At 38.0% G+C, this 23540-nt stretch overlaps 1 protein-coding gene across 8 annotated transcripts in view; it reads right to left on the bottom strand.

Moving 5' to 3' along the window:
- Positions 1-22799, bottom strand: part of slc23a2 (solute carrier family 23 member 2) — a 43884-nt gene extending 21085 nt beyond the window's left edge. Inside the window, exons 1-3 of one of the 8 annotated variants that reach the window (XM_084947185.1) lie at positions 22504-22799; positions 4914-4962; positions 2058-2272 (exon numbers count right to left, since the gene is read on the bottom strand). In XM_084947185.1, coding sequence (XP_084803311.1) covers positions 2058-2272; positions 4914-4962 — 264 coding nt within the window. In that variant the 5' untranslated portion in view covers positions 22504-22799. Of the gene's footprint in view, positions 1-2057; positions 2273-4913; positions 4963-20928; positions 22480-22503 lie in introns of those variants that run through there. The other 7 variants (XM_084947187.1, XM_084947184.1, XM_084947186.1 and 4 more) reach the window with 7 other exon arrangements.
- Positions 22800-23540: the final 741 nt, after the last annotated feature.

The following is a 23540-nucleotide window of genomic DNA, read 5'->3' as shown; positions in this document are numbered from 1 at the left end:
AGTCCTCACATGCAAACATATGGCATGCATAGGCCTCCAGATTAAACTCTGAGCGGCGGAGTGGATATTGAAGGTTATCAGGGAAACATGTCAGATCACCAGGACAATTAAATGCACACAAAATGTCACGCTCATGTTTTATTTCCCTTTGTGTTCCACTGAACAGCTTCAGTAAATGTCTCCAGAGAAAATTCTTTTAAAGAGGGAACAAAGCTTATCTAAGTTTCTAACAGGAAACCAGCTGGCTCTGTGGTCACCCTCAAAGCTCTATGGGAGGATTTATCGTAGTTTATACCTTGCTTAACCTGTGTCACCTGATTATTTAAACATTTAAGGGTATTAAGAAGCCACATGAAAATTAATTTCATGTTTTTCCCCCTCTTTTAGGACATGAAAGGATGTTTGCTTGCACTATTTAAATCTTAACCAGTTCCTGAAGGAAATTTCAGGTTCTTTTTTGTGTGGTTTTTTTGTTTTGTTTTTAATTTTTTCATTGTATAGAAATATTCTGGAGAAGTGCCAAATTAGAGTTGCTTTAGGGGGAAAAAGATTCTGCAAATACAACTAAAACTTTTTCTAAAATGAAAAAAGTACCTTATTCAATGTGAACACTTTTAGACTGTATGGAAACAATATGGATATTGTTAACTGTAAACAGTCATTTTATATTGCGTGTAGGACAGGCTGGGTTCATTTTTAACTCATGCTGTATGTGAAACTTAATCTGCAAAGCTGTGCAAATAATGGAGAGCACATGGGGTTTCTCACAAGTTACAAATTATTTTACTTTTATTTATATCTTATGTAATTTTATGGTTTAGTTCCAATGTACAGCACTTTAAAACAACCACAGCTGATGCAAAGTGCTTTATAAATAAAGATGATGATAATTATAAATAGTCAGTCCTTCTGTTACCTGGGGCCTTGTTATGGGACCAACATGCTAACATATAGGTAGTCCAAATGTCTCTCTCCTCTCCAGTCTTAAGACGCCTCAAGGGGATCTTGGCCAGTCCCCAGACCTCATGACCTGATCCCTGCGCATGTCGGGGATCTACCCTGGTCCAAAACCAGATACATGTGGTAACTCTATAATAAACCTTACTGTAAGAAGTGGCCATAAGAAAATCATTTGTAATTTTCACTAATAAAGGTTGGTCATATTTAAGATGAAGCATTAATTAACGGTATGAGTTCTTTTAGTAGTCTAGAAGAAACGGGGGTCTAAAAGACAGTGTATGTGCAAGTATTCATCTCAAGGCAAAAGTTCATACTTCATACTATTCTAAATGCTCTGATTTCGACAGTTTCGTTCTCTTGGCTGTGCAGGATTAGCAACTGCAGATATCTGGAACATGGTTATCTCTGCTGCACAGACCTGACTGAGCACAACAGTCCACACTCTCCTAATTGTAAGGGGCAGTCAATCAGTTGGCTTAGTGTTAAAGAATCCCAAATGGCTTTTATTAAAGGCTTCAGTACGATAGAGTGTAAGATAAATAAGAATTATTTTGATCTTTGAATCATGCAACGCAATTCTAGTAGACCAAAAATATAAACTTAAAAGGAGCATAATAGCTTCTCCTGTAAGCACAGAACATGGGCAAATCTCCTGCAAGAAGTAAAACACGTATGAAAAAGAATCTCTTAAAATATGCTATGTTTTAATTTAATGGAGCTATAAGAATTAACAAGCATATTTGTGTGGAGGAAATCAGATTTGATAAATGTCTCTGTTGTGATTTTCCCCACTGACCTACATAAGGCAGCGGCCTGGTGCCAAGAGGACAAACAGAGGAAACGGATGGAAAAAGTATCGGCTGCAGCATGCACTAAGTGACCATGAAGTAAGAGGTTCGTGTGTGACTGTCTGCTCCAACACATTCCAGGCAAAAAGCAATGCCAAATATGATTGCGTGAGTCAGAAAAGAGTAATGTGAGGAGATGTAGGACAATCCCAACTATGTGCAAACCCCTGTCTTTGTCTTCATTATACAAGTGTGCTTTAGGTGTGGCTGTGGTCTCTGTGGGAACATTTTATTTATTGTTGTATGTACCGGAATTGGGTAAAAATTTGCCCCATGTTTGCACTCCTCTTCATATTTTCCTCCTTCACTGCTGCTGTCCATCGATTTGGAGGTGGTGTTCTTCCCCACACCCATGCTTCTGTCTTCGTCTTCTTTCTCGTTCTCTGTTACTCCTTGGTCTTGCTGTGGTGTGGTTTCAGATGAATCCTTCAGGGTGATTACATCGTCTAGGAGTGCCTCTTCTGCTTAGAAAATGAGACAGATAAGGAGGGATTAATATTTGATTTATTTACAAGGGCAACATTCCTGTGATAAAATCAGGGCACTGCAGGGGCTGATGGGTCAAAATTTCTGGTGGAATATATTAAATTCTCAGACTTTATTTTCTTTATTCTTAGTCTGATTCACAATAATAAAGCAACAGCATAAACACAATTAAATTGAACTGTTCATTAAGGGATCATGAGCCATTGTTCAATACATATTTAACTAGCTAAGATATTGCTTTTTCACTTCAAGATCTGCATTATTGATACCTGGTGTCCTTTGAAGAACCAAGACAAAGTTAAGAAGTTTTGTAAAAGCACAAGAAATAATGATGACATAGTTCTAATTAAGTAAGATCCGCTTATTGGAGCTATATAATCTGTTTACATCCTGATAAGAGAGTTCACAGAAGATTTGGGAAGTGAAAACTAGCCACAGGTCTAGAAATCAGCATGTGCTGCAACACTCAGTGCTGTAACTGTTCACATGCAACTTTATGCCACTACTACATTTAGGGATTTTAAAAGTAATTCCAGGTCCAAAGCTACTTTTTAAAAATCCAGAAGACACAAATATTACCCCTTTTGAACTTTGTGGATCTAACAGAAAGTTTATCAGTGTGATTGGTTTTCTGTCTAGTTGACAGAATATTTTTTCCTGCAATTCACTTTGGGGTTTTTTTGCTTGCTTTTACATTCATATGTGAAAAGTTAACCAAGTCTTGATTATATAATACCTTAAATGTTTTGTTAGTCAAACAAAAACAACCCAAGAAACACTGCTCTGGCCATTATATGGATCATTTTTCACTATATTAAGAAAACGGTCATCTTAATCTGCCTTAATCAAAACAGCCTGCACAGATTGTCAATAACCAGATAACTTGTGAACTAACAAGGGATACATGTCAATCAGTAATCCATGCTGCAAACAGGTCTTTGACAAACAAAAAAAGGCACAAAGAGGAGAGCCCATTAAAAGAAAAATAGTATTTGATAACAACAGGAACAAAGATCACTGTGTGATGATGCAGAAGGCAGAAAGAGAAGGAGTTTTAGCAGGCATGGTGCATAAGACGTACTAATTTTTTAAATCAATGTCATTTCTGTTTCGATCTCTTTTTGTTTATGCCTAAACTGGTTTACAAATTTAAACTGTGCCTTTTGTGGTCAACTGACACATCCCTAGAGGATAAAATGCTGCGAGTATTTTACATGTGACCTATCATCCACAAGCCAGGTGTTCATGTATTCACATGTCCCTGGTGTGGTGCTCTGGCCTGTGTAGAATTTTAATTAATATGCATGAACTGTCTTGTTGTGACAATAATGCACGCAAACATATAGAAATTACATAAATGTCCCAGATGTACACAGATGTAAGCATAGGTTTCCAATGTGATAAATTAGAAACAAACTCCAGATGCATATTTACACGTCTAAATAACTGAACAAAAATAATAATAGTGATGTTCATTAGGACAGCTGTATTAATGAGCACACGGACAAATTCTCACTGAGTGAAAACTGCTGTATACATCTGATAAATACTCTGATAAATGATTGCCAATGCAGGAAGTGAAGAGCTCCACACAGGAAAGAAAATATACCCACCAGCACTTTTTGTAAGTGTGGTTTATGTCACCAGTTGTCATTTTTGTAGTTTGTTACAGCTTTTTAAACTTTAGTGAAGTGATATTGCATGACTGCAGCTGTATTTGTCACTGTTAAGGAGGATAGACATGCTATAATTACTAGAAACCAAAGTTTTTTTATGGCTTGGTTGATCCCTCTAACTGCACTTTTAAAGAAACCAGTCCTCGCTGACATCTGTCACAAGCTAAGGTATATGTGTCGCTTAATCAAGAATGTTTGACTAGACCTTTGATCCTTTTCCACGGCCTTTATCCCCACTTTCGACACAAAATATGTGCAATAGACTCTTCAGTACCACTTTGGTCTCAAAAATGATGGCTGGAAAGCAAATTTTCATTGAACTTGTACTTTTCCATCTCATCGCTATCTAGAAGACAGTACTACTGGCATGAGCATCCTGCTGACTGCATTTTGTATATTTCTAAATGGCTACACTGGGAAAAGAAAACCTCAAATTTGTATTTTGCATATATTAAGATTTTCAAAGACATTTTAATATCAAGTACCACGTTATTTTTTAATGTTAAATAATTTCTGATCACTAGATCTTGACTGGAGTATGAACTAAAACAATTATTTTGATGCATTTCCTGTTTGCTCATTACTGAATGATCTGAAATTTTTAACATGTTTTAACAGCTCTACAGGAGTATCATGGTACGGAAAGATGCAGACACTCATATTGTGATACTGGTCTCAGTTTACTGCAGCCAGATATAGTTTTCCAACCATTTGCTCTACGAAAAACTACATGCTTACATTTTTAATCTTTAAACTGTTATCAAATGTCAGCAGCTGTCCACGTTGCTTGTGAATCCCGTTTTTGTTGCGGCTCATCGTCTGTGTTGGATTTTGTTGCATTTTTCAGTTTTTGACATTTTCAACCTAAAGCCCTCCCAAAATATCCTCTCCCGCCCAGTCATATTCCTGCTTGCAGTGTAAGATGTTGGGATAGTTGTAATACCTAGATGACACATCCCATCACTCCTGCCAAGCTGGGCGGTTGGGAGCATCTGTGTGGAAGGAGCAAGAGAAGGGGAAAGGAGGAGACAGTATAAGAGAGGACGTGAGGGGGGGGAAAGAAGAGGGGGAGGAAGCACAGAGAGAGACACAAAAGGGTCAAGGATAAGGAGGAGGAGGGAGGTGAGACATAAGTTAAATTGACAGATAGCATTTAATCACAAGCAAGAGTTATTAGTGTGACTGATATGCCGATTGTAATTCGGTTTCAGGAAGGCGGCAAGAGCTGTAGAGTATTGCAAGCCTTCTGGCTCTTTAACAAGTGCATGTCTTAAGCACCTTAAATTGGTCTTATGAGAAAAGTGAGGGCCCAGCTGAACTTTAAAGACACTTTAAGCACACTCATATAATTGCATGTAAAAGCCATCTCAAACTAGTCAGACAAGTTTTAAAGAGTTAGGACCAGATTGTAATTTAAATTGTAGAACAAAAATCTCTATCGCCTCTGCTAAATGACTCAAAAAGATCTAAGTCGTACAGAGACAATAAGGCAAGTAATTCTGTCCAGCACACTTCATTGTGAAAGGATAACTTTATGAAAACCTGAATCTTAATGTCCTGGCTGTTATTCTTATAGGTAATAACTGAAAGACAATATCACCAAATGTGGCAGCCCTCCTCATTCTTCTTGGCATGTTGATTTTCATTTCAGAGTCATCAATTTTTAACCAGCTTTTATTAATGGTGGGGCATTTGTTATTGTGGAGGCCTTTTACTTAAACACTTGAATCACACTTGAAATTATGGATGGATATCAATTTGTTTCTGATACAGAGGCCATTATTAACTCTGCTTATAAGTCTAATTATCTATTAATTATCTTATTCCTGTGAAAACAAAGAAAGGTTTCCATTGTGAATAAAACTGTTTTATACGAGTCTGAGCACAGAATAGAAACACTACAGGGGAGAAATAAAAATAAATAAATCTTACATGTGAGTCAAGTGTTCCCATCAGGAGCTTGAAGTAATTGTTTTGCATCATACAACCATTTGTCACCATTATCAGTTCCTTTTATCACTGCCAATCTTTGAGGCATATGATGATGGATTCGATCATTTGCTTCTTAATTTTTACCTCTACTTTAGGCTGTGACTTAACATGATGACAGGAAGGCTCAACAATAAACTTCACAAAAGCAATTCGTTCAGCTCCTTCAACACTCTTTAGCCTGCAGCTCTGCCTTTATTTTTTCTCTTGCTAATTATTACCAAGTTTAAATCTTCACTAGACACTTACACTCAATTATCTATCAACATTTTGTTAGGTAAACCTGTTCAACTGTTTGTTATCAAATATCTAATCCACCAATCACATTACAGCAACTCATTGCATTTAGGCATGTACAGATCGTCAAGACGACTTGCTGAAGTTTAAAATGAGCATCACAATGGTGAGTTGCATAAGTGGTTTTGGATGTTGCACGCGTTTTCGTGCCAGACAGGCTGATCTTAATATTTCAGAAACTGACGATCTAATGGGATTTTCCCCACATAATCATACCTAAGGTTTACCGAGATTTTTGAAAAATGGGCTATAATACTCATTGGCTCAAAACAGAACATGTCTAATGAAGAGTGTTTTTCCTGTATCAGCATCAGCCTTCCAAGGGGAGACTACTCAAGTAAGCATAATCAATAAGGCAGTGATTCTCATATCTGTGCATTTTCCTGCCATTTGATAAGCAAAGTGTTCCATTAAATCATTTTACTAAAAGCTACTAGTGATTTTGTTTGGCTCTGTTTAAAATCTGTGGGCAAGACAAATTTCCTCTATGCAAAATATTAGCTCAGTGTTATCACAGAAATCCCTGCCATAACTACAAAAATAAGAACATCATACTAAACCAGCGGTCCCCAACCCCCGGGCCTCGGACCGGTACCGGTCCGTGAGTCGTTTGGTACCGGGCCGCGAGAGTTGAGGCTCAGGTGTGAAATGTATAGTTTTCAGGGTTTTATCGTTTTTATCGTTTACTCTGTTTTCCTTGGTCTTTTCACGTGTGTTATGAATAAATTTTCTTTTTTTCGGTACCGGTACTAGTTTTATTTTGTTGTATTTATCCGCGACACCTTAAAGGCCGGTCCATGAAAATATTGTCGGGCATAAAGCGGTCTGTGGCGCAAAAAAGGTTGGGGACCGCTGTACTAAACCACTATCCCTTAATATTGTCACATGATGAGTTATTAATCTAAGCAATGAATACTACATACAACACAAGAAATGACTGCACTTAATTAAGCTCAGTGCTGCCTAGCCTATGACTCTCTCAGTGCTGTGAACCATCTCTGAGATGTGGAATAGAATAGAAAGTATCCCAGCAGCCTGTCTGCCGGTGATGATCGGAAATCTGTGTCGTTCCCTCATCCCACCCCCACCACAAAAACATGGGGGGGGGGGGGAGGAGGGAGAGAGAGAGAGAGAGAGAGAGAGAGAGAGAGAGAGAGAGAGAGAGAGAGAGAGAGAGAGAGAGAGAGAGAACTGAAACTGAGTATATGCCATTACACAACAAAATCAAAATCTGCAGTTTTATAATCATGAAATGTCACATTATGTAAAAGCAAACATAACAGGACAAAAACAGGGAAAGTATTCATGTTTGTAAGAGAGACGATATTAGAGAGATGGGAAAGCAGTGAAGAAAGAGTGAGGCAAGAAGAAACAAAGACAACTGTTGTGGTTATTTTAAATCATCCCAAAATACACAAGCTGCTGGACATTTGAAGGATCTATAACCATGGTAACTCGATCTGCAGATCCACTGCAGGCCTGTGCCATGCTGTTCGTTTCCACACCAGATGTTTGTGTTGGCGCTTTCATCTCCAATTTATGTGACAGCATGCACATGTGTATGAGGACCATCCCCTCCAGATGTTAATCTGGGGCTCAAAGTCTAGACGACATTATGCCTGCTGCAGGACTGCATAGTTCAGTTCAGTCTTTAGTTCAGCAGCAAGCACTAAACTAATGCTTAAACTGCTGCTTTTACAATTACAGTTTAAAGAAGTAGCAACCCCTTTACCTAAAAATACCAACTGAATAAACTTCATAGAAAAGCATGACTTCAGATGTTTAAAACACAAAAAAAACAAACAAACAAAAAAAACATAAGACTTTAATTAAACTATTACAGACTGGCAAAGGTTTTCAAATAATTTTCATCCAATTTAAAAAAATGCACACAGATTTCCAACACGGTCCAGTCAATCTGAGTCTGTGTTATTTGGCAGTTAAATTGCAGTCCTGCAACAATTACTATTTAGGGATTTTTTTTTTTTTTTTTTTTAAATCTCACTCTGAAAGTAGTTTATATGAACTTGCCTAATGTGAATTCTCCTGCAAGTGGTTTCAGACTTGTTCCTGTCTTTGAAACAACCATTTAGAAGGAAACAAGATTTCAAGTTCACCGCAATCCACTTTCCCCCAGCATAAAAAAAAAAAAAATTTTTAAAAAATTAAATACAATTACAAAAAAAAAAAAAAAAAAAAAAAAAAAAAAAAATGTACCAATGTAAACTCTCTAGCTCATTAAAGGAAACACCTTTTATTTTTTTTTCTGTGATCCTATTACGCAATATCGGCCAGTCTTTTACTTTTCATTGTCATTTCCTTCCGTGAGCACTGGTGGGTTGAAGGACAACAGTAGCACTGTACTTCTGTTATTTTTTTGTGTATTTTAATCCATGTCTGGGGAGGTGCTAATGAAAACAAGAGTTATAATATCTCCTCAAAGCTGATCGTATTTTCTCCTAATGAAACAATGAAGCTAAAGAAGCCTTCTCTGAAAAACTGTATTAAAAAAAAAAAAAAAAGAAAAGAAAAACAAGCATTGATCGCATATTCCCATCTGCATTTTGTTGTCAGAGTCTTGTTACTTAACATCTTGTAACTACTTCAGTAGGTTTTGTTTTTAAAATGCATTACATAAATCTGGAGGAAGCTATCAGAATCAGAGAAAACAAAACCACAGGAGGTGCACAGCAGAAAAAATTTCCTCAACTGTAAGACAGCCAGCAGACATAATAAGGACTGTAACTGGAAACTACTATTCATTGCCCAATGGGATTGGAAAAAAACAAATGTGAACTAGAAAAATTTGCATTTCCTGCGAAAATGCAGTGTGGATGCTTTAAAGCTGAAGCTGTATGCAAAAAGTAGCTGAAAAAGCTGAAAAGTTGCAGAAATTGTAAAAACTTTACAGAAGCAAAGGAACTTTGCGAAAATGGAATAACTTAGCAGAACTGCAATATCTTAGAGGAAACATAATACTTGGCAGAAATACAATAGCATAGCAGAACTTAGCAGAAATATTGTAACTTACCAGAAACATGATAACTTCTCAAAAATACAAGAATTTAGGAGAAATAGTATAAGATAACAGAAAGAATATATTTAGCCAAAAATACTTAAGCATTACAGAAACACTATGATTTAGAAAAATAGTACAACAGAGCAGAAATACTGTGATTACCAGAGACACTGTGATGAACTATGAATGTTGTCATTTTAAATTAATACTATGTTTTAGCACAAATACTCTGGTTGAGCACAAATATTATAACATAGCAGAAATACAATTATATAGCAGAAATGCTATATTTAGAAAGAAAAATATAATATAGTAGAAATAGTATGATTTAGCAGAAATACTACAATATAAACATAATAACAATGATTTAGAACAAATACTATGATTGAGCAGAATAGTAATAGCTTAAGTGAAAGTACTGGAAAAGAACGGAACATGGTTAAGTTCCCTCAAAACTAATTGTTGTTCACCTGTGAAAAAAAAATAAAGAAATAAAAATAAATTTAAAAAACAAGAAGGAACAGCCAACAGATACACACAAAATCAAATATGTATACACAAATGCACAGAGAGAGAGACACATGGAGGGTCTATGCCAGTCAACCAGTCTGAATATATTATATTTTTTTCCAACAATGAGATGCTGCCCTAAAGAGGGTCTCTCTCTCTCTCTCTCTCTCTCTGTCACACACACACACACACACACCAGCAAGTGAACTGGGGCTGTTAACAGCATGTTTCTTAGTCAGTCAACCAGCTGTGAGTTTTGAATGCCTCAGCCCACATATATGATTGGCTGGTTGGGAAGCCGTGCAGGCCCTGATTTGTGAATTTGAATGTCTCAGTCCTCACAGAGGATTGGCTGCCTGGGGACCTGGCAGAAATATATAGAAATAGTATGATTAAGCATAAATACTACATTCAGTAGAAATACTATTTTTTTTTAGCACAAATGCTATAAAATGGCAGAAATACTATAATTTAGCAGAAATACAATATTAAGCACAATTCCTATAAAAAGCAGAAATACTATGATTGAGCAGAAGTACTAAGATGTAGTAAAAGTACTTTGATTTAACAGAAATACAATTATGGAGGAGTAATACTTTAAAATGGGAGAAATATTGATACACACACACATACACAGAGCCTAAAGGGAACAGTATTTGTGCCATGGAGTGTTAACAAGAATGTGAGGTCCATATTAGAAAAGCTGGTAAAATTCTAAAAGTTTGCAGAATTGTAATAAATGATGAATATGAATTACTGGTCTGTGATAGTGTATTAATTTGTAGGGAAAAAACCTGTTGACTAAGGTGGAATCGAACCCACGACCTTTGGTTTGGAGACCCGTGTCATTACCAACTGCGCCACTGGGAAAGAGAGCGGGCGCCTTGAAAAACAGGGTGATGAGCAGTCAGAATTAGATCGCGGTGAGAGGCAAAAAGCGCCGTTTTTTTGAGTTACAAAACGTTGTGTAACTCAAAAACTGGGTGGACTAGAAGCATAATTCCTGTACTGGCTGAATCAGCGGACTTTGGTGTACTTTGACCGCGATTTTCATTGCTCTCTGTACATCTGTCGCTGAGATATGACGAGAGAAGAAACGGCAGACCTCAGATATGATTGGCTGGCTGGGAAGCCGTGCAGGATTTTTGCAGTCTATTTCTCATAGTGACGACTCCCCTCAAACAAATGACCATAATTTCCTAACCGTAGGGGCTAGAACGGTCATTCTTACACCGTTTTGTTCAGAAGAGATGGGGGAATCTTCAAGTGTTGACAATTTATCATTAAAATATGAATTTTTAGAGATATATGACATGGATGACTTGTAGACTTAGAAGCCACGAATTCCCCAATATGCAAATTTGATTGCCTCAGCCCACATATATGATTGGCTGGCTGGGAAGCCGTGCAGGCCCTGATTTGTGGATTTGAATTCCTCAGCCCTCAGATATGATTGGCTGGCTTAGAAGCCATGAAGGCCCCAATATGCAAATTTGAATGCCTCAGCCCACATATATGATTGGCTGGGAAGCCGTGCAGGCCCTGATTTGAAAATTTGAATGTCTCAGTCCTCACAGAGGATTGGCTGCCTGGGGACCTGGTAGAAATATATAGAAATAGTATGATTAAGCATAAATACTACATTTAGTAGAAATACTATGTTTTAGCACAAATACTATAAAAAGAAGAAATACTATAATTTAGCAGAAATACTATATTAAGCACAAATCCTATAAAAAGCAGAAATACTATATTAAGCAATATAAATATCCTATAAAAATCCTATAAAAAGCAAAAATACTGTACTATGATTTGGTAGAAAAATTATAATTAATCAGAAATACTATATTTGGCACAAATCTTATAAAATAGCAGAAATAGTATGATTTAGCACAATAGTAATAACTTAAACAGAAAAATTGGAAAAGCAAAATGGACAGCTGAAAAAATGCTGGACATGCTAAGGCTCCCTCAAATATACTTGTTAAATGAAAAAAATCAGCAAAAAAATATATGACAGCCACACAATCACAAATATGTACACACAAGGAAGCACACATGCACAGAGAGAAACACACAAAAGATCCAATTCAGTCAACCACTCTAAATATACTGAATTTAAATCTTTACAATGAGATCATCCCATAAAAAGTCTCTCTCTCTCACACACACACACACACACACACACACACACACACACAGGGAGAGAGAAGCAAGTTTCAAGCTCAGTCAGGCAGCCTGGGAGCTGCTAAATTTGAATCCACCAATCAAAGAGGCTGTGTACTTTGGTGCACGCAGCACAGAGAGACACAGGATTTTTGCAGTCTATTTCTCATAGTGACGACTCCCCTCAAACAAATGACCATAATTTCCTAACCGTAGGGGCTACAACGGTCATTCTTACACCGTTTTGTTCAGAAGAGATGGGGGAATCTTCCAGTGTTGACAATTTATCATTAAAATATGAATTATTAAAGATATTTGACTTCTAATGCACCATAACTGAGTAGAGCGAAGCAAAAACTGCCTTGACTTGCCCTCAAACAACGCTTTCTAACTCTAAATCTATTTGGAGTATCAATATCATTCTTTCACCGTAAGAGACAGCAGGCTTTGGTGAACAGTCATGGAAATTTTCAGGTCTCTGTGGAAATCCATTAAAAAGATATGACGAGAGAAAAAAGTGGTTCATTTCCAGAGTTTGAAATCTGAAGAAATCTGAGCGAAGGACGAATTTCCTACCCTCAAACAAGTCTAACTCATTTCAGAACGGTAATAGGTGAGAAAATAATTCTTGAATTGTGAGCGTCAGGAGTGTCTGAAGATATACTGGGACAAGCCTCATGTCTTAACTTTGCTTCGTTAAGGAGATATGACGATTCGAATATGCCTCTCATTACAGAAATCAAGCGGTGATTTTCAACAAGCTCTCCATTGACTTTCTATGGAGAGTTTTGCGACTTTGTGTTGGTCTGAGGAGATTTGCCAAAATTCTATAAATCCCACAACAATGATAGTGACATTTTCGGAAAGCCAGCAAAAATACCTACGTTTTGATGTATAATTTGTGGAAGTTGAGTGAAAATTGAGCAAGTAGCAAGAAGTTGTTCGGACATGAAGAGAAGACTGCAAAACCTTCAGTGGCACACTGGAAGCCAAGTGCATAGCAACCATAACAACGCATGTATTTTGTGAAAAATCACAATTTTGCAACTGAAAACTTTAAGAGGCATAAAAGTAAAACGGTAAAAGATTTGAAAAAGCTGATTTATACCTGAATAGCCCAATAATTTGAGAACATTTTAAAGTTTGAATGGTTGTTCTACGTGAAAATATGAGGAAGTAGTTAAGTTTCAAAAACAAGCAAATTTTAGCAGAATTGCAGAAGTTTCCCATTCATTTCAATGGGACAAATTAAGCTTAATATTTTAAAAAGTATAATAGTGAAAAATACCAAAAGTCATAGCACACATTAGCAGAAATAGCAGAATAGTTTAAAATTTGAACGGTGAAAATCGGCTGAAAATTGTGGAAGTAGTTAAGTGCCAAAAAGTGTACGGAAGTCCCAAGAGGAACTCAATAGTGTGGATGCTTAAAGCATCCACACAATAATAAAGAATAAAGAGAAACAGGAACTCAATAGTGTGGATGCTTAAAGCATCCACACAATAAATGGAATTAATAGAATTAAAAGTCCTGTATTTGAGAATGTGGAAGTTAAATTTAAGAAACTCTTTTTTGCTTTAATCTATAAAAATATGATCCATTAAATGTAAATGCTGTTTGTCTGGTTTTGTAATCTTCCCGCAATGTGAAGCGCAAGAACGTCTTTTGTAGTTGTCATGTTATCATGAATCCAAAGTTTCACAATGCAAAATGTACAGTCATGTACGACGCTGCAAAGCTCCACCGTTTCTCGAGCTTAAGAAAAAAAAAATGTCATTATCATGTCAAACTTAAGCTGCTGTGAAAGTATCTGGTACCAGGGAAAATAAAGCTGCAAAAAATTTTAAAGTGAAGAAAATAAAGTTCAAGTTAAAAGTCTTTCTGACTTGGTAAACGGACTGGTTCTTGTATAGCCCTTTGCTACTCAAGCACCCAGAGCGCTTTAGTTTTTAGGTCTTTTACACACTTAAAAACTCATCTCTACTCATCAGAACTGGATACTTACAAGTTCCTTCCATTAAATAAAAAAAAAAAAAAAAAAAAAAAAAAAAAAAAAAAAAAAAAATCTTTTCATGCTTTATTATTTAAAGTTAGTCATGTATATGAAGATAAAGAACAGGGGACTACTTTCATTTGTATATACAACTGTGCCTCACTTGTCCAGCGGATTAAATTTAAAATGAACATGCATTTGTAACACAGTAAATGAAATGTGTGTCAACTTGAATAATGCCATCTTAAGTTTACCTGTCTCGTCCATGCTTTGCATATGTATGAGACGCATGGAGCAGAGTGTACAAGAGTGAGTACGTGGAGACCGTGAGTCTTTAGATGTCATGTGTTGCTACAAATCTAGTTTCCTTATCAACAGGTCTGACAAGCGGAGCTTAAATGTATGATTGTAGAGGCTCCATTGTAGCTTTATTATTTTGTTAAACAACAAGAGGTTTTTATATTGAAGAGGCTATGATGTAGAACCATCTTAGCTACATTTGTGTGGTTTGCCTAAGTTGCCCTGCAATGTTGAAAAGATCATGGCAGATGGTAATAGTAGGCAAAAGTGTGCAGGAGGAAATAACAATTAAAGTTGGGCAATATGTAAAAATTTTCCAACCAACAATCGTCAGTCCAATAACCAACGATAGTCGTTATATTCGCAAATGTGCAGACTTTTTGATGGCCGGAGCAATATAATCATGCATGGACTGATTTGAGCATTTAGAACACAGAAGAAGTCCAAACAAGGATGAACTAATTGCCAAATTGCAAACTGGAGGAGAAGGTGCAGACAGAAATGGACTGTTACCTCAGCGAGGAGGTCGTAGATGGAGAAGATGATACACTGGCTTTGTGGAAAATGCATGAAGAACGTTTCCCACTGATGTCACACATGGCACGGAAATATCTGTGTATACCAGCCACAAGCACACCTTCAGAACGCGTCTTCAACACCGCTGGTAATATTGTTAACCACCTCCACACACTGCTAAAACCTGATAAACATGCGGATTTTCCTGTCAAAGAATTTATAAAACTTGGTTTGGAGGGAATATTTTACCTTCTTTTGTTTGTTTCAGTATTAATATAGCTACTTTCTGGATAATTCATTCATTCATTCATTCATTCATTCGAGATGCGCCAAATCACACAAAAGACTTAACTTTACGTCTGAGATTTTTTTTTTTAATGTTCGCTGGAAGAGACATTTCTTTTATTTTTAACTTTTTTGTTGATTGGTCGAGTGTGTAAGATAGATAAACAGAGGCTGAACAGAGGCTACTGCCATTCTTTCTTTAAATTATGAGTTTGAGTGAATCATAATTTCTTATTTTAACCTGAAATTTTATAAAAAGATGGATTTAGCTTCCAAGCATTGGAGACCAATGCCTGAACACCCAAATAGGTCCCATTTAAAATTCCATGTATAGTACAAATTCTTTTGCTTGAAATGCCTAACCCTAATTGCTACAGTGCATTTCTAAAGCAAAAATGCTCCACCAAAGGTTTGATTACTGGTTTTGTTCACCACATGTTCTAGAGCGTTCACTACTTACAAAATATGCACGCATGTGGTCATGAGGCAATGAGGTGCCAGGCAAAATCTTACATGACAGGGTACACATGAACAGTTCTGATTTCACCATGAGGGAGGGGGTGAGGACTGCAAAGAGACTGCAAGGACATGTTTACATTGGTTAACTTGCTGCCAGTGGAGCAGAGTTTAGTAGACACAGAGATCCCTCAACAGTAGAGTAACAAGGACAACATGGCTGTAAATACTCCAAAACTGATCAACATAAACAGTGCGTCTAAATAAGCAGGTTTGACTGATGATCAGAGTTTGATGAGTCACAAAATTGGAAAAAAAACCTCAACTGACAACCACAAAAATTAACACATGATGAAAGGTAAGTGTTACAAACGAAACCATTTCAGGTTTCGTTTGAAACCTGGACCTGTTTGCTGGTTCAGGAAGCGCAGTGAGCTTACCTTTTCGCTTTTATCTCTTGGTGCGACAGGGGAGCAGGGCATTTCATGCTACAGCAGCATGGCTCTTCTGCTGTTAACACTCGCCTCATCAGACCTCAAGTTACCCAGAGGCTGCTGGGATACTTCCTGTCATATAGATGACTCACTCTTTTTTCCACTCTTTTTGTGTGTTGCATGTAGTTTTGTGGGGTTTTTCTGGTCTAAAATATAATGACCTCTTCTTTTTTCCTCTATTCAAGCAGATAGTAACCTCACGGAGAACACCACTATTTCAAGTTGCTATAAAATTTCAGCTGATGAGGAAGTGAGAAAAAAAAAAAAAAAAAAAAAAGGGAAAAACGTATTTCTAATTTCCCTGTTCATGAGAATTGTAAGGGAAGTGGGTTAATTTGTATTCACCTGGCTTATCTAAAATTAAGCCATCTCAGAATTAAGATCCTGGGATGACTATTGTTCAGGAGACATCCTGTGTCTAACAGGAATCTGGAGGTAGGCGCTTTGAAGTCTGGCTTCTCATACTGAACTGTAGTGTTTTATCTGGACATGCAGTTTGCTAATCAAGTTCATTAATTATCCTTGGAAATCTATGGTTTCACTAGACTAGTGTGGCTATTGCATGGTCAGTGAAAATAACAATCAATAATAATCATACAGAAAGGGCCAAAGCTAGCAAAACATCAGTTGCACAACACTGAAAAATACATCTTGAATGACAAAGCCACTAAGCAAAAACATCTTTGCTCAGTGGCTTTGTCACATCATTATGTCGTCCAACAAGTTCAATCAATGGTTTGAATAGCTACAGGAATTCTAAAATGCTGGAATATTTGGTTTTACTTAAACGAAGGTCAAAATAAGTAAATAAATAAATAAATGAATAAGTCTGGGGACCGTTTCCATTCAAACTGATGTCTTTTATCAACTCATTGTTTGCTTTTGCAGATGTGCTGTAGCAGCTAAAATGTGAAGCTTTTGTGACTTTGGGGGGTTAATGCAAATGTCCACCCTGCTTCTCCAAAAGCAGCAAAATTCATCTAAGTCCAGTCTGTTCCAGACTTTCACCAAAACAAATCACATACAGACAGTGGAATCTCTCTTTAGAAAATGAAACACTAACTGACTTCACTCAGTTTTAGTGGTCATTTGGTTCAAAGACATGGATTTTAAGAAACAGGGAAAAAAACCCATCATTGCTTTGTAAAAGAAGGGAAACCTAGTAAAAATCCACATGTTCTTTCTTCAGTTAAACAGCGGAGTGGAATCCCATGTTGTGCTGCAGAAACCTGTTTCTCAGTTAAAAACAAACCAACAAGCAGGACAGACAATAATATTAAGATCAGGAGATGTTCCCCATTTAATTGCATTTTCATCCTGTTCTCAAAGCATCACCTACACCCACACAGCATGCCACCAGCAGAATATGAACAGATTTGTTACTGTAACAGTACACTTTGCTTATAGGTCATTCCACCTCCTACAGCCTCAGGCATTTTTCCCACCAAGCCCTGCAGCGATTAAAAACTAAATGCATCCCTTGTTGCTTAAAAGGTGACGCAATCCTTAAAGTCTACTTGAGCCAGAGTCTTGCTGGACCTCACAGTAGGACAACCAGTTTCACCTGCTCATAACAGTGGGGACCAATTACCTTCGTTTGGCCAACTGTACAGTTTCATAATCTGCTTTGAAAAAATAAATAAATAAAAATGCATGACCTGGGTTTTTACAGAAAGTTATCCAATTTCAATAAAAGTGGGTCATCGCAAAGAAAATGTAACTGAAGTTCATTACAACACTTTACAACAAAAAAAATGAAAAAAAAAAAAAAAAAAAAAACTGGCTGTGGCCTGACACATTTAAAAATGTGCAAATCTGGGTTATGAATTAGCTCGTGGGTGCAGTCTGCCTTGGTTGGATAATGATGCTAGAGGTCAAACTCATTTTCATTGTCTGCAAAATGTATAAATATTGGAGAAAAAAAAAAATTCAGCTGTATGTAAAGACACAGCACCAAACCCAAAGAACGCTTACAATCATTCTGTAATCAAATATAAACACAAATTGTCACAGGGCTGCTTTTGTACAAAATGAACTTTTTCACAATTTGTATAATTCGTGGAGGATGTCAACTCAATTGACGGGCACAGAGTGCTTTTAATCTTTTGAGATATATTTTTTTTATGCTCCATGTGAGAGTAGTACTCTTCCTGCAAACGGGAACCCTCTGAGTGATGCAAGTGCACAGCCATCTGTATGGTCTACATCTAAGCACACTGTTGACACATCAGCAGCCAGCATATTTTTAAATTTAAATTTTTAAGGGATCAGTATGGATCTGAGAGGACCTCTACAAACATAATCTGAGGTTGTGGATCAGGTTTCAAGTTCTAAAATGTTTATGTAAACAATTTTACATAAATTCACTCAGATCAGTCATTTTAATATTTAGGATATATTATAAAGGAATTGGTCTTCACTACACGAAGACTAGCATCTAAGGAAAAACAACTTATACACAATTACCAATAAATCAATAAATGGCTTCAGTGGGCACTTCCATCCACACATCCCTCCTCCCCCTTAGAGAAAAATCTTTTCTGGGGGGGGGGGGGGGGGGGAATCCATAGAATCCTCATTTTAATTTTACAACTCATTACATCAAGCCAGATGTGACCCAGAAGAAAAGAAGGGTAAAACAGCGCAAATAATCATAATCAACAGCTGTAAGGGTAGGCAGACATACACAAACAAATTCCTCTGTGAGGGAAATTTATGGACATTGCAATTTCAAAACAATCCTAAGACAAAACAACACCTCAGAAACAATGCTCCACTAATGCTAAACATAATAAATTATTCACATAAGACATATTCACATAATACAGCAGGGTATGTTTTTCAGTATTTGTTACGCAAGAGTCATATGGGCTGCCATGCTGGTTTTACCCATTTAATCCACATCTTACTCAATTATATCAAACAAACAAACAGGAATTTAGACGGCTGCATGTGTAGCTGTCAACTTTATAAAACAGGTTCCTTTTATTTCTTTTTCTAGCAGAAAATCAATGTTATAAAGCTATAAATAAAACAGAAGTCAACACCACACAAGCAGACACATTTACACAGTACAGCAGGAAGGCACAGCATGACCCAGCACTACAGTGTAATCTTAGTCACATGCTGCCTACACCAAACAGGGCCAGAATCTGTGACCCAGTTTGCCTCTATGAGTCTTGTCCTGGCCCCGACATTCTGTTAGGTGAGCCACTGCTTTTTTCAGTGTGACCAAGATGAAATGGTTTAATGGATTAAAAGGAAACAATGTCCAGGATGACTGCAGTTTAGTGTACAACCTTAACCGAACTGGAAATAAACCACACTGAAGTCAGAGAAGTACCTTATTTTACAGTAGCATCGAATAAATACACAGAATGTTTTTAGCATGACTTACAGTTGATATATAAACTAATGGTAATACCACTGCTGTCCATGAACAGGTTGTTCATGGACAGCTAGTTATTATTTTTTAAACATAACTGACAGATGAGAGAGGGGTGCCTCTTTGTGGGAACACTGGCAGGAAAATTTCATCACTTCATCCACTGCTCTAAAATAATCTTTTCCATCAATTTCCATCTTTCTTTGTTTTCCTTTTGCTGTTGACAGGACTGGTTCTTAGCCATTTTCCTCCTCCTCAGCACTTTGTAGCATCTTTGCTTTTCTTTGTTTCCTTGATGTGATCGTGACCCACCACAATTAAATCTCAACCACTGACCTTTGCTCTGGCCAAACAACCAGAATCACCACTTTCCTCAGTTTCACTTTAAGGTTTTTTGAGGATAACGGATGACAGAGCTTCAAAGGGAACACCTGGTCCCAACAGCCTGTCACATTTCTTTCTATTTCAAGTGCTCCACTTTCATTTGGTCCCCAATATGAATAAGTGTGACTGGCTAAACAGCTTACAGAACAATCTGTGGTTACAAATGGCTTTTCATCTGTATCTTCCCCTTTCTTTCAGACAGTCACTGCTGCACTCACTGAGCTCCCCCCCTCTACATCACAGCACCTATGGATCAATAGCTCATACATCTGCCCCAAGGTTTATTAACTGCCATCTGTTACATCTGAAAGACTGAAAACATTATTAGGGCTGGGCCATATCATACTATACCAATGCATGAGTTAAAATTACCTACCACGCAAATAAACAAGACAAGCTCAAACACTTAGAGCAAGAGCTATGTCAATAGTATTGAAGTAGATTGCCTGTTTACAAGAGGTCAGACCGCCAACAAAGCACAATTCTTTGCCTGTTTCACCTCTTGAGGGGGAGAAAAATAAAACAAATCATATAGAAAACCAAAAACACCACAGACAACAAGTACAATCAAGCTATGACGGCATGCAAGGAGATATTAGCAACTGGTGATGTGTGACCCAAAAGTAAACGAACCAATGGCACCACACTGGAGCACTCGCTAGGTGCACTCAATATGACAGGAACAAACATTGCATGGAAATTACGGATGTAGTTAAATGGTGGAAAAGCAGGGCTTTAAACAGCTAGTTAAAACATCCCAGACTTAAGCTGCATCCTCGTATATAATGCTGTGTCACTACAGTTGCACTGTAATAATGCTGGTGTTGGCACTCTGATAAAGCCAGACTTCAGTTTAGGTAGTCTGTCATCGATGACTGTAGATTACTGGGAAAGGATGGAAAACGCCCATCATTCTGTGTTGCAAACACCAATAAAAATTAGTATTTTTTTCTATATTGTCATAAATATCATTATAGTAAATTTCCTTAAAACCCCTATTATCTATGAAGAAAATGGCTGATTTTAATCTACTATCCGGATAACATTCCTAAGAAAAATCCTCTAAATATTCTTTAGCTCTATTTGCACTTCTCAGTTTTTCATAATTTAAGTTCAACAACTACTTAATTACACTTGTATGGGTTTCTTTTGGGGATTACATACATGTCTATTAACCCAGGACATCACTCCTTGTGTATGCATCCTTTTCTTTTGCATGTAGTGGGTCAGAAAAATCTTGAGCTTGAAAGCAGGTCACCTCCATGTCGATGCATACTACCTGTGAATATTCATCACCAAGAAAAACAGCTACACAAAATTAAATAAAAGAAAATCTAAAAACTAAACTAAACACAGCTGAAGAAAAAAATGTCACAAATCTTGTCCACTCAAGTGCTGTGAAAACTACAGGTTAAATGACATAGGATAATACTTTGCATGTAAGGGTGGTGCAGGGTATGTACTACAAGCACTAACAGACTGCAGTAAGAATTTTCAAAAACACAATTTTAGAGGGGGAAATGAGGCTAGAGGAATTGTTTATTTGTGGACGGGACACAAATGTGCTACTGGCCATTTGGTCAGGCAAAAGTATTTATTTAAAGCTTACAGAAAACCAGCTATGTTACACCACGGTATTTATTTGGTAAATGGAAAAAATACACTAAATCCCCTGCTTAAACAGCAGTTGCGTTGTGTGTTTTGTGGAAGAAATTTATATCAAATCAGTCCACAACCCCATCAATGCTGGCATTATAACTAATGTCAGCAGTTTGAAAGAATAAAACGGCCAAATCTCAGTCACATTACAGATTAAAATATCTCATGGATTGCATTACTGTGACACTTCTCATGACAATTGTGACTGATCTGAGGACCCTGATGATGACAACCACAAGCTGAAAGCATTACTTTCACAACAAAGCCCCGTGTTAGCAGGTGCAGTCGTATCAAAGGTCCCTGCTCTGAGAATGGCAGTTTCATTTGAAATTTAAACTACTCAGAGAGGAAAATAAAGCAGTCGAGCTGCTACCTGGAATCTGGGTGCTGATACAAAGTAAATTTTATAATGCAATTCTCATGCAATCGTAAATTGCCATGTCACCTCCAGGCACTGCCCATTTGGCTTTTGGGTTGGGTTTTTTTGGGCCACTTATTGGTCATGTGATAGACCCACATGTACTGTGAGCATACACCCACCTGCCTAGCCACGTTTCTAGGACACTGCCATCATCAATTGCCAGTAAATCCTAAAAGCCAAATGTGCATTAGTGTAGCAGTTAGTGCTGCTTGATTCATTAAGGGTTTTTATTCATGCATACTTAGTCTATCTGTATTATGTTTTGTGTGTTGTAAGAGTCACAATAAAACCCTCATTATCTAGAAACCTTGATACATCTGCCCTAAACCTCATACTGATAAGTAACGGTGTAAAAAAAAAAAAAAAAGAGCTAAAGAGGAGAAAGGTGACTAGTACTGGAACCCTAAGAGAAGCCTGGCTATCTGGGCCTTTATTTTCACGGTCACACTTTCAGCATCAGCATCGCCACGGTCGAGGCGGCCCACGAAGTCCTCTGAGGAGAGAGAGGGGAGCTCACACACCTCTAACCGCTAGCGGTTATCTTCTGCCAACTCCAGCCCCCAAACTGAGACGGCGTACAGAGTGGGAAACCAAAGCAGGGGTGCCTAACACTCACAAGGCACTGGAATTAAAAATAACGTGGCACGTTTTGCACTCACCTACCTGATAAAAGAGTAGACAGAGTCCACTTCCCTTCTCGGCTAACGCTGGCTTGTCCCCGTGGCTTGTGTTGTTGAAGCTGTGTGAGGCGGGAGGCACGCGCAGGCGACAGTTGAAGGCGGAAAGTGGCTCACACGCGCGCAGCGGACGGTGGCGAAGAGATTGGGAGACTGTCCTTAAGCCCAGTTCTTCCTAGACGACCTGCTTCCCCTCGGTTTCGAAAAAGCTGCGCGTGGACGGATTTCGCCTTTCATAAAGCCACGGGAATGACGCTCATCAGGACGCATGCCCACATCGCCCGTGACGTCGGGTGCCTATGTAGGCTTTCGCCCCACCTTAACCAATCAGAAGCGACTTAGAACGTGACGCAGCCCAGACTCCCTCCCTTCAAGGACAGGTTCTGTAATTATAACCCCGCTTGTATAACCTGGCTGTAAGTTTTCTGCAGCCTCCTAAACAATTAAAACGAGCTTTTTGGGCTCTGGGCTTGTATTGTGTATTTAGGGTTCTGTGGAGAACATCCTCACACAGAACATCACATCCTTGGGAACAGCTGTGTTAAGGACCAAAACGCTCTTCAGAGAGTGATCCGTACAGCAGAACACTGCTACAGGATTGCTCTCCCTCCACTTCAGGACACCTACACCAGGAGATGCCGGACTAGAGCAGCGTAGATACTGAAGGACCCGTCCCATCCTGGCAACAAACTGTTCCAACTTCTGAAATCATCCGGGCTAGGACAGAGAGACTCAAGAGGAGCTTGTATCCCCAAGCCTTCCGGGCCCTAAACCATAACATGCCCCCCCCCCCCCCACACACACACACACACACCCGCCCTCTCACACAGCATCCATAAGTGACTGAGATAGGACTCTCTTCTAGACACCCACTGGCACAATGTACATTTCAAATTCTTTTTTAATTTTAAATATGTTCATATTGCCTGAGTAGGAGTGGTGCAGTGAGCTCAAGGGGGCGGTACTAGGAGGCAGGTGAGCCACAGGTGGTGGCGATTGTGTGATGACAGTGTCTTCTT

The sequence above is a fragment of the Perissodus microlepis genome, chromosome 12, assembly GCF_051167445.1.
Source record: "Perissodus microlepis isolate ML-2025 ecotype Zambia chromosome 12, ASM5116744v1, whole genome shotgun sequence".
NCBI lineage: Eukaryota > Metazoa > Chordata > Actinopteri > Cichliformes > Cichlidae > Perissodus > Perissodus microlepis.
The sequence above is the reverse complement of the archived record's forward strand: the minus strand, read 5'-3'. Positions and strand labels throughout refer to the sequence as shown.